This window comes from Oncorhynchus gorbuscha, linkage group LG01, assembly GCF_021184085.1.
Source record: "Oncorhynchus gorbuscha isolate QuinsamMale2020 ecotype Even-year linkage group LG01, OgorEven_v1.0, whole genome shotgun sequence".
Classification (NCBI taxonomy): domain Eukaryota; kingdom Metazoa; phylum Chordata; class Actinopteri; order Salmoniformes; family Salmonidae; genus Oncorhynchus; species Oncorhynchus gorbuscha.
Genome location: NC_060173.1, coordinates 93,326,191 through 93,345,359, shown reverse-complemented (window position 1 = coordinate 93,345,359; position 19,169 = coordinate 93,326,191). Strand labels below are relative to the sequence as shown.

Genomic DNA, 19,169 nt, shown 5'->3' with positions numbered 1-19,169 from the left:
AAATACTATTCCTGAGTTAGTCAATGATTACTTATTTTCATGTTGTCCTCAAAATTGTGTCTCCAGAGGGTGATTTTGATTTGATCAATCTCAAATCAAATCAAATTTTATTTGTCACATACACATGGTTAGCAGATGTTAAATGCGAGTGTAGCGAAATGCTTGTGCTTCTAGTTCCGACAATGCAGTGATAACCAACAAGTAATCTAACTAACAATTCCAAAACTACTGTCTTATACACAGTGTAAGGGGATAAGGAACATGTACATAAGGATATATGAATGAGTGATGGTACAGAGCAGCATACAGTAGATGGTATCGAGTACAGTATATACATATGAGATGAGTGTGTAGACAAAGTAAACAAAGTGGCATAGTTAAAGTGGCTAGTGATACATGTGTTACATAAGGATGCAGTCGATGATGTAGAGTACAGTATATACATATGCATATGAGATGAATAATGTAGGGTAAGTAACATTATATAAGGTAGCATTGTTTAAAGTGGCTAGTGATATATTTACATTTCCCATCAATTCCCATTATTAAAATGGCTGGAGTTGGGTCAGTGTCAATGACAGTGTGTTGGCAGCAGCCACTCAATGTTAGTGGTGGCTGTTTAACAGTCTGATGGCCTTGAGATAGAAGCTGTTTTTCAGTCTCTCGGTCCCAGCTTTGATGCACCTGTACTGACCTCGCCTTCTGGATGATAGCGGGGTGAACAGGCAGTGGTTCGGGTGGTTGATGTCCTTGATGATCTTTATGGCCTTCCTGTAACAACGGGTGGTGTAGGTGTCCTGGAGGGCAGGTAGTTTGCCCCGGTGATGCGTTGTGCAGTCCTCACTACCCTCTGGAGAGCCTTACGGTTGAGGGCGGAGCAGTTGCCGTACCAGGCGGTGATACAGCCCGCCAGGATGCTCTCGATTGTGCATCTGTAGAAGTTTGTGAGTGCTTTTGGTGACAAGCCGAATTTCTTCAGCCTCCTGAGGTTGAATAGGCGCTGCTGCGCCTTCTTCACGACGCTGTCAGTGTGAGTGGACCAATTCAGTTTGTCTGTGATGTGTATGCCGAGGAACTTAAAACTAGCTACCCTCTCCACTACTGTTCCATCGATGTGGATAGGGGGGAGTTCCCTCTGCTGTTTCCTGAAGTCCACAATCATCTCCTTTGGTTTTGTTGACGTTGAGTGTGAGGTTATTTTCCTGACACCACACTCCGAGGGCCCTCACCTCCTCCCTGTAGGCCGTCTCGTCGTTGTTGGTAATCAAGCCTACCACTGTTGTGTCGTCTGCAAACTTGATGATTGAGTTGGAGGCGTGCGTGGCCACGCAGTCTTGGGTGAACAGAGAGTACAGGAGAGGGCTCAGAATCTCTTATATGAAGGTTGTTTTTGTGTGCTTTACCCTGTATGTCCTCCAGGCGGTGCGTTGTGACTGCTGTAAGGTACAGGGGAACCTGACTGAGTCGGTACAGTGGAGAGCAGAGATGAAGCACTTCTGTGACCAGCAGTGTCTCCTCCGTTTCTACTGCCAGCAGAACGAACCCAACCTGGAAACGCAGAAGGGCCCAGAGAACACCAGACTTGGTACTAATTTGTGTGTATTTAGTCTTTTAATACAAATGCTTCTTTGTGGTTGACTTATGGAACACTGTTTTCTATTGACAGGATTTGGAATACAAACCGAGGCAACCAACATTGCGGTGAGAAAAAAACATTTCACGTTAAAACCCTATAATTGTTGCAGTACAGCTGACCGTAAGGTAAAGAATATCATTCTCCTATAACAAATATCCTCTCTTATCCTTTCTGTCTGCTAGATGTTGAGTCAGCCGTACACCGGTGGAGGGATCCTAAAGGATGTGAAGAATAAAGCTGTACTCTGCAAGCCTCTCACTATGACCAAGGCCACCTACTGCAAACCACACATGCAGAGCAAGCTCCTACAGACGGGTACACAGCTCAATATTACTCTAAGAAGCTGTGTTTCAAACGGTTCATTATCTTCCACAAAGTAGTGTCAAAAGTCAAACCAAGGACAATGACCAGTGTGTCTGTCTCCAGATGAGGATGACTGGGTGAAGAGGGAGTACATTCCCGTGCCCATCCCTGTACCCGTGTTCATCCCCGTCCCCATGAACCTCTACGCCCAGGTTACTCCCATGCCCATCACGCTACCCGTCCCGGTAAGAAACGCCCTGGGCTCCATGGAACCTATAGAATTGTCCCAAAAGTGCAAATTTGGTCATTTCAAGCAGAGGTTTGTCCGATGATTAGAACTCTATTGCTGTTCACATTCTGAAACTCTGATTGGTATTTTGTAAATATGAGGACAACTATGAATCACATTCTTGTTGTGAAAATAATAAGGTGGAGTGAATATTGACTCTCAATCTACTCTTACTAGTATTTGACACATGGACAGTCCCTAACCAACCAGTTGTCCCTCTCCCTCCCTTGTATCCCAGGTTCCAGTGCCGGTATTCCTGCCGACCACGATGCAGGGTGCAGATCAGATTGTCCAGACCATCACCGAGCTTAAGGCCAAAGTCCCTACTGACCCCCACGAGGCTGACCTCCTCTCCATAGCTGAGATGATCGCAGAGGACCAGAAGCCAGGTAGAGAGAGCGAGAGAGAGACACACACACACAGAGAAGGAATGAAAGCTGGATACCACATCCACAGTTTGCATGTTCCATTGCAAACTCTGTGTTACTCAAGTACTGTGAAGTGTGTCCAATGATTAGGACTCTATTGCTGTTCACATCCTGAAACTGTGATTGGTGTATTGTTATGTGAGGACATGAAACAAGCCATGAAGCTTTATCCATGACTACCAGTACGTATTTTTGCCCACCTGAATGGGAAGCACAGTTGTGAGGTTGATTGTTGTGTGACTGTTTCAGATGTTAAGAGAGAGCGAGGAGGAGAGGCCAGGTCCAGCAGCTCCAGTAGCAGCAGCTCTGAATCGGATGGGGAGGATGAGAAGTATGAACCAGACCTGGACCTGGAGAACGACTTTCCTCAAGGTACGACGACTGAACAACATCTGACCACTCGGAGACACTTTCTAGTGCTGTCCTTCTCTATTGTGGAAAATTATATTATTTGACTGCTCTCTGTACAGTGGGGAGGTGTTACAATGTCACATGGGTGTGTTTTTTATATTATGGAACAGTACAGTACAGATAAATATCTCTAGAGTTATTTCTGGACTGCCTGCTCATTTGACTTGTCACTCCTATCGGACAAAGGGATTTTTTTAAATTTATAATCCGAAGTGGATTCAGAAGGAACAGTAAAGGACCTAGCTAATAAATGAATAATGCTTATAATGGTAGCTTAAAGAACCTAGCCAACTGAGCCAGTGACCAGCAGCACTGGACAATGTGTTCAGTAGAGAGAAGCTAGTTATAAAACGGTGGTTTGATTTAATTCACCCCCACAGTTAAGGGTCAGTAGCTAATTCACTCATTCACATCCCTCCCTCCATCTGTCTGGCTCAGTTTGTCTCAGTTCAGCCCGGTTCACTTTAGCTCTGCCCACCTCTGTCCAACTCAGTCTGTTTGGCTTTGACTTGGCTCATCCCTTACCTGTGTCTGTTTGTCCTGTGGTGCCCCAGACCCTGTCCCTGCGCTGGAGGGCCTGGACATGGACATGGGGTTCACCCTGCCCCCTCTCCTGGCTGAGGAGAAGGAAGTGGCACCCAGAGCCAGGAGACAGGTAAACCAAACACCCTGACTAGTGTTGTCGCGATACCAACATTTTACAAACAGTAATATACTAGGCCAAGTATCACGATACCACGGTGGGGCAAATATCTGTGGCCTACCATCCTGGTCGCCCCATTACCCGGACACTTGTTCCTGTTTTCTAAACGTTCTCTAAAAACCTGAAATTTACACTTCTACTCAATACAACACATATTCAATTTAACTGCACACTGTTCACTGTATAATAGAATGCTTAGGTTACAGACTAGACCTCTGGTAATATGGGTCATATTGTTTTAACTGTTTAGGCTACAGACTAGACCTCTGGTAATATGGGTCATATTGTTTTAACTGTTTAGGCTAGAGACGAGACCTCTGGTAATATGGGTCATATTGTTTTAACTGTTTAGGCTACAGACTAGACCTCTGGTAATATGGGTCATATTGTTTTAACTGTTTAGGCTACAGACTAGACCTCTGGTAATATGGGTCATATTGTTTTAACTGTTTAGGCTACAGACGAGACCTCTGGTAATATGGGTCATATTGTTTTAACTGTTTAGGCTACAGACTAGACCTGGTAATATGGGTCATATTGTTTTAACTGTTTAGGCTAGAGACGAGAAGTTTTCTTTGCTGTCTGTCGCGAAGCGGTGCTCCATTTTCCCTCTGACACTGAGGATGCATGAAAGTGAACTTGCAAAGGTCTACTCTGACTGGTCTGTGCTCTTGGTTACAACAGGCAATGAAATTATACAATGTACCAACATTGCTCGCTTTGAGCGCTGCTCCAATGTGACCACTGTACAAATCTAACAACAGAAGACTCTTCTGGGTTTGCATCCCCATTTCCGCTCACCATCACTGCTAAATTATATATTTTTTAATCTGACGGAGGAATAGATGTGCATGAATCCCACCCCCTACCCTAAACCAGATTCATATCCAAATCCCAACCATACCGTCCCCATACACTGATATCACACTCTTTCCCTTTGAGCTCACCCCTCTCTTTATTCATGTTTTAGTCTGATGTTTTCCCTCTTGTTTTGTTTTTTCTTTTTTGTTTCTATAATTGTGAAGCGACTTTGAGTCCTCGAAAAGTGCTATGTAAGTCCCATGTGTTAATATGGAGAGAAGCAGGTAAGTGAGGGCTGGTATGGGATACGGTTGGTTGATTTACAGCTGCCACACCTGATATGTGCTTAGTTAAATAAAGGTGAAGTAAAAATACATAAATTAAAGTGAAGTGGATATTATTGGACCGGTTCAATAAAAATGTACTGAACTTATAAACAACTGACTTTATACATTTTTTATAAAAGGCGCCAGCGTGGTAAGTCGCTCTGGATAAGAGCGTCTGCTAAATGACTTAAATGAAATGAAATGAAAAATCATAAGAAACTGTACTACTGTATATTAAAATGTTGGTATCATGACGTTTTGGTACAGTGATATTACCATGATACCGGTATATCAGCAGCATACCACCCTGCATATCACTGCTGGCTTGCTTCTGATGCTAAGCAGAGTTGGTCCTGGTCAGGTCCTGGATGGGAGACCAGATGCTGCTAGAAGTGGTGTTGGAGGGCCAGTAGGAGGCACTCTTTCCTCTGGTCTAAAAAAAAAAGTTATCCCAATGCCCCAGGGCAGTGATTGGGGACACTGCCCTATGTAAGGTGCCGTCTTTCGGATGGGACGTTAAACGGGAGTCCTGACTCTCTGAGGTCATTAAAGATCCCATGGCACTTATCGTAAGAGTAGGGGTGTTAACCCCGGTGTCCTGGCTAAATACCCAATCTGGCCCTCAAACCATCACGGTCACCTAATAATCCCCAGTTTACAATTTGCTCATTAATCCCCCTCCTCTCCCCTGTTACTATTCCCCATGTCGTTGCTGCAAATTAGAACGTGTTCTCAGTCAACTTACCTGGTAAAATAATGGATAAATTAAAGTTTAAAAAATATCGTTCAACTCTAACCCTGGCCCCTTTCATCTAGCTACTAGCTCCAATTGGAAGCAGAATTGTCTGATGATTCGAACTCTATTGCTGTTCACATCCTGAAACTGATAGGTGTTTTTCATATGAGGACATTAAATAATAAGCCATGATGAAGATTAACATCTAAACATCTTGATAAAAGATATACTAAAAACAATCCGGCATCATTAACACAACAGAAAAATGAAATTATTTAAATATTGAAAGTGTGTGGGCTTATGTTTTTATTAAATTATTCATATAAAGAAAGAGTCTAAGGTCTCCCACACGACGAAGGCTTCTACCGAGACATTACCAGTCTCATTTGTAGGAGCTGTGTGTTTGTTTTAGGGACACAAGAGGCGAGCTGTGGAGGGAGACTCTTCCTCCCCCTCCCCCCCTACACCAGATGGTCCTGTGGAGGGGCGCTCGCTACCCCTGAGATCTCGCTACGCGATCAACGCCTGGAAAAGTTGGGCACTGTCCTCAGCTGAACAATCAGGTGACCATAAAGGGAAAGACTATCTCAAGCAGGCTGAGTAAGCTCCGCCCACAGCAAGTATTATCGTACAACAATTGGAACTATTGTCTTTCTGTATGAAAGGTGCTATATAATTAAGTTGCTAAGCGATTATAATTCTTTGTCCTCAGAACCTCCACCGGCCCGGTCGACGAGTAACCCGCTCTCTCTGAAAGCATCAGAACTCAGCCTGGCCCTGTCACGATTTGTCCATGAGGTACGGCGGCCCAACGGGGAGTGCTACGCCCCCGACAGCATCCTCTATCTCTGCCTGGGCATCCAGCAGGTCAGTCACCTCTGTTTAGTTTCCCCCTTCTCTTTTCACTTCTGTGGCCTGGTTCCGTTTCATTTTGTAGCCCTTTGCTCCTACCCATTCAGACAGTGTTCACAGATCTGACAAGCCATGGATAGGTGAAAGAAATATGTTGGAGGTTCTGTCTTAAGGCTGTTTCAGTACTATATAGATAGCCACTAGGCTACCCTGGGGCGGCAGGGTAGCCTAGTGGTTAGAGCGTTGGACTACTAACCGGAAGGTTGCGAGTTCAAACCCCTGAGCTGACAAGGTACAAATCTGTCGTTCTGCCCCAGTTAACCCACTGTTCCTAGGCCTGGTTAAATAAAGGTAAAATAAATAAATAAAATCTATGAACATCAGATGAATAGGTGCTAATGACCAGAATGGCTCCAGGCCCACATTTGGAAAGTTTTCAGACTTGACTTTTCCCCACATTCCTCACTTATTCTAAAATTTATTAAATTGTTTTTTTCCCCCTCACTCTACACACAAATACCCCATAATGACAAAACAAAAAGTTTTTTAGACAATTTTGCAATAAATAAAATGTATTTAAAAAAAAAACGGAAATCACATTTACATAAGTATTCAGACCCTTTACTCAGTACTTTGTTGAAGAACCTTTGGCAGTGATTACTGCCTCAAGTCTTCTTGGGTATGACGCTACAAGTTTGGCACAACTGTATTTGGGGAGTTTCTCCCATTCTTCTCTACAGATCTCTTCAAGCTCTGTCAGGCTAGATGGGAAGTGTCACTGCACAGCTATTTTCAGGTCTCTCCAGGGATGTTAGATCAGGTTCAAGTCCGGGCTCTGGACATTGAGGACATTGAGACTTGTACCGAAGCCACTCCTGCGTTATCTCGACTGTGTACTTAGGGTCGTTGTCCTGTTGGAAGGTCCTCGCCCCAGTCTGAGGTCCTGAGCACTCTGGGGCAAGTTTTCATCAAGGATCTCTCTGTACTTTGCTCTGTTCATCTTTCCCTTGATCCTGACTAGTCTCCCTGTCCCTGCTGCTGAAAAACTGCTGCTGAAAAACATCCCCACAGCATGATGCTGCCACCACCATGCTTCACCGTAGGGATGGTGCCAGGTTTTCTCCAGATGTGACGCTTGGCATTCAGACCAAAAGGTTTAATCTTGGTTTCATTAGACCAGAGAATCTTGCAAGAGTTGGCCAGTATAATGTCAGTTTATATAGTTTGCTTTGTTTGCTACATGAGTCATCTCTCCCCCTCCTGCTGCTGCATGCCGCTAACCACACCAAGCCCTAACCTGTCACTCAAGGAGAGGGCAGTTGCTCTGCCACGGAATCACAAGTACTTTCTTGTCGTTCACTCTGCATGGTCAGATGGCTGCAACAATGTTGGTGACATGCTGCTTTCCACAAGTGTTCTATACACTTAGTAGTTTGCAGACAGTAAGATGCACAAAATATCTGCTACTTTGTCTTTTTCTTAGCAAGATGTTGATAAAATAATTTGTGTTCTGTGTGGCTCAGTTGGTAGAGCAAGACCCTTGCAACACCAGGGTTGTGGGTTCGATTCCCACGGGTGACCAGTATGAAAATGTATGCCCTCACTACTGTAAGTTGCTCTGGATAAGAGCGTTTGCTAAATTTACTCAAATCTGTTACCCGCTAATGTTAAATGGCAGTTAGCTGGCTGGCTAGCTTGCTAAATGTACTAAGAGTCAGAGCAAACACAGCTGGTGTAGGCTCTGGATGAGCATGTTTGTGCAAAGGTATATTCTCAGACAGGAATAGGCGCAGCATGGACATGAAGGCTGCAGTCAAAACACAGTATTTTTACCCCCTCAGCAATTGTGCTAGCCACTTTCCCTCAACTAGAATAGTTTTGGCCCTTGATTTAGCTCAAGGGAGTGAGTGAACGTTGGACACTTGCGGGGTTGATATGACCCACAATTCAATGCAAAATGTAGTCACATGTCAAACTCTGGTGGACACAAACTGTCAAATTGAATGAAAAAGGCTGAATTTTAGCTGTGTCAGAAAAAATCGCTTGCTTATACATGCATACATACAGTTTAAGTTTACATACACTTAGGTTGGAGTCATTTTCAACCACTCCACAAATTTATTGTTGACAAACTATAGCTTTGGCAAGTCGTTTAGGTCATCTACTTTGCATAACACAAGTAATGTTTTCAACAATTGTTTATAGACAGATTATTTCACTTATTATACCACAATTCCAGTTGGTCAGAAGTTTACATACACTGTGTTGACTTAGCCTTTAAACAGCATGGAACATTTCCGAAAATGATGTCATGGCTTTAGAAGCTTCTGATAGGCTAATTGACACAATTTGAGTTAATTGGAGGTGTACCTGTGGAGGTATTTCAAGGCCTACCTTCAAACTCAGTGGCTCTTTGCTTGACATCATGGAAAAATCTAAAGATATCAGCCAAGACCTCAGGAAAAAAAATTGTAGACCTCAAGTCTGGTTCATCCTTGGGAGCAATTTCCAAATGCCTGAAGGTACCATGTTCATCTGTACAAACAATAGTACGCAAGTATAAACACCATGGGACCACGCAGCCATCATACAGCTCAGGAAGGAGACGCGTTCTGTCTCCTAGAGATGATCGTACTTTGGTGCGAAAAGTGCAAATCATTTCCAGAACAACAGCAAAGGACCTTGTGACGATACTGGAGGAAACGGGTACAGAAGTATCTATATCCACAGTAAAACGAGTCCTATATCGACATAACCTGAAAGGCCACTCAGCAAGGAAGAAGCCACAGCTCCAAACGGCCATAAAAAAGCCAGACTATGGTTTGGAACTGCACATGAGAACAAATATCCTACTTTTGGAGAAATGTCCTTGGGTGTGATGAAACAAACAACAATGGTACGCAAGTATAGACACCATGGGACCACGTAGTCGTCATACCGCTCAGGAAGGAGACATGTTCTGTCTCATAGAGATTAACGTACTTTGGTGCAAAAAGTACAAATCAATCCCAGAACAGCAAAGGACCTTGTGGAGACGCTGTAGGAAACTGGTACAAAAGTACACTGCTCAAAAAAATAAAGGGAACACTTAAACAACACAATGTAACTCCAAGTCAATCACACTTCTGTGAAATCAAACTGTCCACTTAGGAAGCAACACTGATTCACAATAAATGTCACATGCTGTTGTGCAAATGGAATAGACAACAGGTGGAAATTATAGGCAATTAGCAAGACAACCCCAATAAAGGAGTGGTTCTGCAGGTGATAACCACTTCTCAGTTCCTATGCTTCCTGGCTGATGTTATGGTCGCTTTTTAATGCTGGCCGTGCTTTCACTCTAGTGTGGGTCGTAGACTCCGTCTCATGCGACCACAAGTGGCTCAGGTAGTGCAGATCATCCAGGATGGGGCATCAATGCGAGCTGTGGCAGGAAGGTTTGCTGTGCCTGTCAGCGTAGTGTCCAGAGCATGGAAGCGCTACCAGGAGACAGGCCAGTACATCAGGAGACTTGGAGGAGGCCGTAGGAGGGCAACAACCCAGCAGCAGGACCGCTACCTCCGCCTTTGTGCAAGGAGGAGCACTGCCAGAGCCCTGCAAAATGACCTCCAGCAGGCCACAAATGTGCATGTGTCTGCTCAAACGGTCAGAAACAGACTTCATGAGGGTGTTATGAGGGCCGACGTCCACAGATGGGGGTTGTGCTTACAGCCCAACACCGTGCAGGACGTTTGGCATTTGCCAGAGAACACCAAGATTGGCAAATTTGCCACTGGCGCCCTGTGCTCTTCACAGATGAAAGCAGGTTCACACTGAGCACATGTGACAGACGTGACAGTCTGGAGACGGCGTGGATAACGTTCTGCTGCCTGCACCATCCTCCAGCATGACCGGTTTGGCGGTGGGTCAATCACGGTGTGGGGTGGGGTGGCATTTCTTTGGGGGGCCGCACAGCCCTCCATGTGCTCGCCAGAGGTAGCCTGACTGCCATTAGGTACCGAGATGAGATCCTCAGACCCCTTGTGAGACCATATGCTGGTGCGGTTAGCCCTGGGTTCCTCCTAATGCTAGACCTCATGTGGCCAACGTTCACTCACTCCCTTGAGCTAAATCGAGGGCCAAGGGGGCAACGTTAGTGAATTGTCTCCTTGCTGAGTTCCAGCAGTTAATGCAAGAGGAAGGCATTGCTGCTATTGACTTGCCCGCCCGTTCCCCAGACCTGAATCCAATTGAGCACATCTGGGACATCATATCTCGCTCCATCCACCAACGCCACGTTGCACCACAGACTGTCCAGGTCTGGGAGGAGATCCCTCAGGAGACCATCTGCCACCTCATCAGGCATTGCAGGGAGGTCATACAGGCACGTGGAGGCCACACACACTACTGAGCCACATTTTGACTTGTTTTAAGGTCATTACATCAAAGTTGGATCAGCCTGTAGTGTGGTTTTCCACTTTAATATTGTGTGTGACTCCAAATCCAGACCTCCATGGGTTGATAAATTGGATTTCCATTGATAATTTTTGTGTGATTTTGATGTCAGCACATTCAACTATGTAAAGAAAAAAGTATTTAATAAGAATATTTCATTCATTCAGATCTAGGATGTTATTTTAGTGTTCCCTTTATTTTTTTGAGCAGCGTATCTATATCCACAGTAAAACAAGTCCTATATTGACATCACCTGAAAGGCTGCTCAGCAAGGAATAAGCCACTGCTCCAAAACCGCCATAAAAATGCCAGACTATGGTTTGTAACTGCACAAGGGGACGAAGATCGTACCTTTTGGAGAAATGTCCTCTGGTCTAATGAAACAAAAATAGAACTGTTTGGCCATAATGACCATTGTTATGTTTGGAGGAAAAAGGGGGAGGCTTGCAAGCCGAAGAACACCACCCCGACCGTGAAGCACGGGGGTGGCAGCATCATGTTGTGGGGGTGCTTTGCTGCAGGAGGGACTGGTGCACTTCACAAAATAGATGGCATCATGAGGTAGGAAAATTGTGGATATATTGAAGCAACATCTCAAGACATCAGACATCAGGAAGTTAGTTTGGTCGCAAATGGATCTTCCAAATGGACAATGACCCCACGTATACTTCCAAAGTTGTTTCAAAATGGCTTAAGGACCACCAAGTCAAGATATTGGAGTAGCCACCACAAAGCCCTGACCTCAATCCCATAGAATATTTGTGGGCAGAACTGAAAAAGCATGTGCGAGCAAGGAGGCCTACAAACCCGACTCTGTTACGCCATCTCTGTCAGGAGAAATGGGCCAAAATTCACCCAACTTAGTGTGGAAAGTGTGGAAAGCAACGTGATAACATTTGACCCAAGTTAAAACAATTTAAAGGCAAAGGTACCAAATACTATTTGAGTGTTTGTAAACCTCTGACCCACTGGGAATGTGATGAAAGAAATAAAAGCTGAAATAAATAATTATCTCATATTATTCTGACATTTCACATTCTTAAAATAATGACCTAAGATTTTTATTTTACTGGGATTAAATGTCAAGAATTGTGAAAACTGAGTTTAAATGTATTTGGCTAAGGTGTATGTAAACTTCTGACTTCAAGTGTGTGTGTGTGTCTATCTATCCATCTCAGCAAAAAGAGAAACGTCCCTTTTTCCAGGACCCTGTCTTTCAAAGATAATTAGTAAAAATCCAATTAACTTCACAGATCTTCACTGTTAAGTGTTTAAACACTGTTTCCCATGCTTGTTCAATAAATAATTAATGAACATGCACCTGTGGAATGGTTGTAAAGACACTAACAGCTTAGTCGGTAGGCAGTTAAGGTCCCAGTTATGAAAACTTAGGACACTAAAGAGGCCTTTCTACTGACTCTCTGAAAAACATAATAAGAGGGTGAGGGTCTCTGCTCATCTGCGTGAACGTGCCTTAGGCATGCTGCATGGAGGCATGAGGACTGCTGATGTGGTCAGGGCAATAAATTGTACTGTGAAACGCGTAAGACTGCGTTACAGGGAGACCGGAGGGACAGCTGATCGTCCTCGCAGTGGCAGACCACGTGTAACAACATCGGTACATTCGAACATCACACCTGCGGGACAGGTACAGGGTGGCAACAACAACTGCCCGAGTTACACCAGGAAGTCACAATCCCTCCATCTGTGCTCAGATTGTCCGCAATAGGCTGAGTGTGGCTGGACTGAGGGCTTGTAGGCATGTTGTAAGGGGGATTGAGGTGGAGGGTCCGTCATGGTCTGGGGCGGTGTGTCACAGCATCATGAGCTTGTCATTGCAGGCAATCTCAACGCTGTGCGTTACAGGGAAGACATCCTCCTCCCTCATGTGATACCCTTCCTGCAGGCTCATCCTGACATTACCCTCTAGCATGACAATGCCACCAGCCATACTGCTTGTTCTGTGCGTGATTTCCTGCAAGACAGGAATGTCAGTGTTCTGCCATGGCCAGCGAAGAGCCCAAATCTCAATCCCAATTGAGCATGTCTGGGACCTGTTGGATCGGAGGGTGAGGGCTAGGGCAATTATCCCCAGAAATGTCCGGGAACTTGCAAGTGCCTTGGTGGAAGAGGGGAGTAACATCACACAGCAATAACTGGCAAATCTGGTGCAGTCCATGAGGAGGAGATGCACTGCAGTTTTTAATGCAGCTGGTGGCCACCAGATACTGACTGTTACTTTTGACCCCCTCCCGTTCTTCAGGGACACATTATACAATTTCTGTTAGTCACATGTCTGTTGTTGACTCTTTTTGTTCATACAAATATTTACACATGTAAAGTTTGCAGAAAACATCCTTCATGAGGACATTTCTTTTTTTTGCTGAGTTGATATTTAAATACATAGATTTTTGTGTTGGCAAATTGACTTAGTCTCAGTGGGTATCCTATAAAACATAGCTAGATTCATAAACATGTTTTTTGGAGTTCTGAAATCTATTGGAATAAATTACCAAACTATAATACTAGCTAGCCAGCTATGGGTAACTGTAGCTAGCTGCCTGACAGGAGTGCTAGCTATATCCGTTAGCTTACTAGGTACATTAATAGCTTTAGGTTGGTTGTTTTTCTGTTGTTGTTTTTTAAGCTCAACTTCAACATTTTCACCAAGGACGTTGCATCGGCAATCATCAGTCTCCTTCACTTGGGCAAAGGACATTTTTAAGGTACACCCGTATGGGAAGATGTAAAACGTCATTCAAGGTGCTGAGGGTTTAGGGCCGAGGGCTGTCTACTTTGAGTTTGAAACGCAGCCGAAGTAAGAAAACTGCATGTAATGTAGCATTTAATTAGGGTCACTTGGAAACACTGACCAACATTTTGGTTCCTACCCAGTCAATAATTCCTCCTTGGTTTATTCATTCATTGTGTTGGAACACTCAATGTGCACTTATAAATCATAACAATTTTAATCGAAATACAGCTGTAGACAGAAGTCAAACATCACATATACAACGGATGTCTCATGAGTTCTGCCCCATAGGAAAAGTCCAAGTTGCTTTTATCATGCTTCTCGTCGACCCTCTGTGATGTCACTGCATACGTCATTACCTGCTACTCCTCAGACCAAGCCCATGCATACACAGCTATACAAACTTGCAAGAGATACACTATTGTATCTAAGGCCTCAGCAGTAAATGTCCACTCCAAGTTGATTTTAGAGGTATGTCTGACTAGCCTTTTATCTATTCTATTCCCCTGCAGGGCTCTTTGTTTATATTTGAAATGATTTCTCACAGACCCCATTTCATTATAAGAGGCAGAGACTTAGAAAAGACTGTGGAACAGTTCTAAAACCTTACAATAAATATGTATATATAGTTCATCTGTAGTCTAGGACCCTATAAGTGTAGAGGGGTCCCATAGCCCCTCCCTTTCTATTAATACAACATAAGAATAATCAATTATTATAATACATCAAACATTTGGTGCATTCCCTATCGTGACCCCATCAGTTGTCCTGTCAAACAATGGAATATAGTGGGCAGCACCTTGAATACAACTATAAAATGTCCTTAATTCCAACTGTTCACCTAGGCCTATATTTTTTGCCCATATCATTCTGCGTGGCACAAGTGTGGAAATTATAAATGTGCTGGGGATTTTTTTTGTTGGATTGAACAGTAAGTATAAATGGAGAATGCCCCATTTTTTTTAAATGACTAATTTATGTGTTGTCACCTTAGGGTCATTAACTACTCATAAAGCATATTTAGAACTTTTGTCATTCAAAAACATTAAAATACCATCAAGTATTGTGATATGAATTTGTCAATATTGTCCAGCCGTAGAAGATGGTATTGTGAAATGGACTCTCTCAGGAGCAGGAACAGACCTCTATTTCTCACCGCTCTCCTTTCATCTTTCCTCCTCTATTGCCCCTCCCATCATTCTTTTTTGAAGTCTTGTCCAAACAAGGTGTTGACTATTTAAAATATGAGGACACCATCTATATTCTTCACAATCTCATAACCAGGCCTAGGTTTGGATTCCCACAAGATTTACCTTTAGTCCAGTTATTCTCCACTGGTGACTTACTACTTGTTTGTCTGTAGCATCTGCAGGCCAAAGGCAGGAAAGATGACCTGTTCAGTGACCTGTGCTATGAGCCGTTTGGAGAGGAGCTCAACAAGGTCCTCAAAGACTGGCAGCCCAGCGTGATGCCTGATGGTAAACAAATAGCGCACACTTTACCACGGCTCAATTTACTTGTCTATCAACTGAATGATCTTCAGCACACACAGATTATGGTAATAGGTTTAGACCTGGAAGTGTATGTTTTGAACTCCAACTCCTCCAATAGAAGACCTTCCTGCAGTGTCCAATAATTAGAAACATTTTTGCTTTTCACATTCTAAAACAGTGATTGCACAATATTTATGATATGAGGACACTATGGACATGATACATTTTAAAACCACATTCGACTGTAGCAGGGTTCATACCTTGTACCTATGTTTGTGTTAGGTCCAGAGGTAGTGTATTGTGATCTGTGTTAACAGCTGTGTCTGTCTTGTCTGTCTGCCCCCAGGCACTCGGTGGGGCCGTGTGGAGGAGCAGTGCCTGTGGAGCTGTAAGCTGCTGGGGGAGCAGAGTCCTGCAGCATTGCTGCGTTCCCTGGTCTATCTCAACACCAAGTACTTTGGCCTGCGCACCGTGGAGCAGCACCTGCGCCTCTCCTTCAGAAATGTCTATGGCCCCGACCACACAGACCCAACCACACAGGAAACCACTGTCTGCATCTGCATCCCCTCCTTCTCCCCACAGGACCACCACTGTGAGTCTGACCACTAAAACACACACTCTTGTGGTCGAGTCCATCTTTTTATCAGCATTTCCTTTTTGTGCCAGGGTGCCTGTCATGCTGTTAATATTCTTTTTTGTCTCGGTGAGCAGTACCAACAGGGTCCAGGAAGAGGAAACGTAAAGAGGACAGTGGTGCAGCCTACGAGCCAGACGACGGCTCGGGAAGCTCCACACACTGTCCAGTCAAAAAGCACGAGGGCAGATTCTACGAACTCTACCGTTCCAAATGGTGAGTTACTCTGCTCTTCTATAACCTTGTCTTCCTCAAGTGGTTGATTGCAACTTCCCTTAATACATTGCACTCATTTATTAGTTATTTTGTCAGGGACCACTGCACAACAAATATATTGGACCAAATGTAGCTACATAACTATAATTTGTGGTCATTCCTCTCCAGCCCAGGGTCGTTGAGTCAGCGTATGGATGTGTTCTATATGCAGCCAGAGTCATCGGGCAGCAGCAGTGACAGTGACAGCTCCCTGTGGTACTCCTCTACTCCTATGGACCGCAGTGTCCTGGAGAGCATCCTCACCCCTCTCCTTCTGGTAAAAGACATCTACAGAGAGCGCCATCTAGAAGAAGAAGAAGAGGAGGAGGTAGGCGGAGAATAGTCCACTCTTCCGTCATCACAGAGAAGAGTCCGCTTATGCTCCATGTTCCATCCGCAACAACATTACAACTGGGTTGCTGCGTTCTCTGTTAGTAATTCCACCATTTCACACCGATCTCAGGCCAGCTGTGAGCGTACAGTGGATGTCCGGTTGGAAGGGACTACACATGCCCAGAGCTGATCGGAGGACGGTGTTTCCCTGAAGGGCCAAGGAAGGGGACTGACTGCGAGTAGCTAGGGTGATATTGGAGTGTGTCGTGTGAAAAGCAATTCCCCAAGAACCGTTGCCCTTCCTTCCATAGGGGAACTCTGTTCACGTGATGTAGCATTACTTGCTAAGCCCAGATTGGGCTGCTATGCTGTGTAACTATTTCTGAAAGTCAAAAGTAGTAGATGGGAAGAGACAGAGACATCCACAAGAAATGCCCACCGAATCCTCTGCTTTGACCCCCAGAAGCCTTTTTAAAGACGAGACATTTATTTATTGCGGTTGATTGATTGCTTCTATTGTACATTTCTTATTTTTACGCCGGGATGGGATGTGCCATTTTCCTCTCCTCCATTAAGAGCATGAATTAGTTGATCAATTAAATCTGCTGCAGCCTGGAGCTCTCCCGTGTCCCTGTCTTTCCCTTATCTTTGTCCTGAGGGGGGCTGTAGGGGTACTGTCTGGGGCTTCAGAGTAGTTGCAAGTTCAAGTATGAAGGAGATGGTATCCTGCCGAAAGACTATATTTTGTCAGTTTGAATTCCATTGTGTTTTGTTGTCTCATTTAAGCTATTTGATGTTTATTATTTAGTTGAAAACATAACACTTGATAATGGGTGATGTATTACTCCCAACTAATGAGTGATAATCTGTTAAAACGGCAACAACTGAAACTGTTTGTGTTGCATCTAGGGTGGTCAGCTCTCTTTCAGGAGTAGCACATTATAGACCTGCCTGGTTACGTTTCCCAAATTCACTCCATCTCCAGGCATCCAAGTTACAATAGAAAGCTCTGAATTTGTCCCCCCCCCCCCTTTTAAGTTTTATTTTATTTTCTATCAATAAATTACACAAGCGAATACCTCGTTTTTACGTTGACTTCTGAATAGAATTTTGTTTGTGTTTTCTTTGAATGACACCTGCCTTGCCTATTGACTTCCATGTAATGTCTGGAGACCATGCTTCGAAGCTGGAGGGTGTCTGGATAGAGCCTGTCAAGGAAAGTAAAAGTCACGGTTGGGTCTGTGAATGACCGGCTGGCTCTGAAGCCTAATGTGAATGTGCCTATCTGTGTGTACTGAAAGTGTGTGTAACTTCACGAGAGGTTGATGCCGTGTGGGCTGACATGACAAAATAAATCATTTCATTTCTTAATGTTTGTCCTCTTACATTGCTTTACATTTCTCTTACATGGCTTACAAAGTTCTGCAGTTCTCTATGGGAGATGGTGTTCACATTTATGTTGTTTTTTTCTCACCTTTATTTAACCAGGTAGGCCAGTTGAGAACAAGTTCTCATTTACAACTGCGACCTGGCCAAGATGAAGCAAAGCAGTGTGACACAAACACATGGAATAAACAAGCGTACAGGCAATAACAGAATATATAAATAAAGTCTATATACAGTGTGTTCAAATTGTGTTTTGAGGTAAGGCAATAAATAGGCCATATTAGCAAGTAATTACAATTTAGAGAAATTAACACGAATGATAGACGTAAAAGTACTGGTGTGCAAAAGAGCAGAAAAGTACATTAAAAACAATATGGGGATGAGGTAGGTAGATTGGATGGGCTATGTATAGCTGCAGTGATCAGTTAGCTGCTCGGATAGCTGATGTTTAATGTTAGTGAGGGAACTACAAGTCTCCAGCTTCAGCAATTTTTATTTATTTTATTTTTTTGCGATTTGTTCCAGTCATTGGCAGCAGAGAACTGGAAGGAAAGGTGGCCAAAGGAGGTGTTGACTTTTGAGGATGACCAGTGCGAGAAACTTGCTGGAGCGGGTGCTACAGGTGGGTGGTGGTATCGTGACCAGTGAGCTGAGATAAGGTGGAGCTTTACCTAGCAAATACCTATAGATGACCTGGAGCCAGTGGGTCTGGCGACGAATATGTAGCGAGGGCCAGCCGACTAGAGCATACAGGTCGCAGTGATGGGTGGTCTATGGGGCTTTGGTAATAAAACGGATGGCACTGTGATAAACTGCATCCAATTTGCTGAGTAGAATGTTGGAGGCTGTTTTGTAAATGACATTGTCGAGGATCGGTAGGATAGTCAGTTTTACTAGGGTATGTTTGGCGGCGTGAGTAAAGGAGGCTTTGTTGTGGAATAAAAAGCAGATTCTAGATGTAATTTTGGACTGGAGATGTTTAATATGAGTCTGGAAAGAGAGTTTACAGTCTAACCAAACACCTAGGTATTTGTAGTTGTCCACATATTCTAAGTCGGAACCGTCCAGAGTAGTGATGCTAGTCGGGCGGGTGCGAGCAGCGAACAGTTAATAAGCATGCATTTCGTTTTACCAGCGTTTAAGAGCAGTTGGAGGCCACAGAAGGAGTGTTGTATGGCATTGAAGCTCGTTTGGAGGGTTGTTAAGTGTCCAAAGAAGGGCCAGATGTATACAGCATGGTGTCATCTGCGTAGAGGTGGATCAGGGAATCACCCGCAGCAGGAGCAACATCGTTGGTATATACAGAGAAAAGAGTCGGCCAGAGAATTGAACCCTGTGGTACACCCAGACTGCCAGAGGTCCGGACAACAGGTCCTCTGATTTGACACACTGAACTC

At 44.2% G+C, this 19,169-nt stretch overlaps 1 protein-coding gene across 4 annotated transcripts in view; it reads left to right on the top strand.

Moving 5' to 3' along the window:
* LOC124046209 (zinc finger MYM-type protein 2-like) overlaps positions 1 to 17,757 on the top strand; it is a 41,037-nt gene extending 23,280 nt beyond the window's left edge. For all 4 annotated transcript variants that reach the window (XM_046366343.1, XM_046366353.1, XM_046366335.1 and 1 more), the window contains 13 exons: positions 1,420 to 1,585; positions 1,667 to 1,701; positions 1,819 to 1,951; positions 2,063 to 2,184; positions 2,467 to 2,617; positions 2,906 to 3,028; positions 3,622 to 3,722; positions 6,046 to 6,196; positions 6,346 to 6,500; positions 15,035 to 15,149; positions 15,511 to 15,756; positions 15,876 to 16,014; positions 16,183 to 17,757. In XM_046366343.1, the coding sequence (XP_046222299.1) occupies positions 1,420 to 1,585; positions 1,667 to 1,701; positions 1,819 to 1,951; positions 2,063 to 2,184; positions 2,467 to 2,617; positions 2,906 to 3,028; positions 3,622 to 3,722; positions 6,046 to 6,196; positions 6,346 to 6,500; positions 15,035 to 15,149; positions 15,511 to 15,756; positions 15,876 to 16,014; positions 16,183 to 16,396 (1,851 nt within the window). In that variant the 3' untranslated portion in view covers positions 16,397 to 17,757. The remainder of the gene's footprint in view (positions 1 to 1,419; positions 1,586 to 1,666; positions 1,702 to 1,818; positions 1,952 to 2,062; positions 2,185 to 2,466; positions 2,618 to 2,905; positions 3,029 to 3,621; positions 3,723 to 6,045; positions 6,197 to 6,345; positions 6,501 to 15,034; positions 15,150 to 15,510; positions 15,757 to 15,875; positions 16,015 to 16,182) is intronic.
* The last annotated feature ends 1,412 nt before the right edge of the window (positions 17,758 to 19,169 follow it).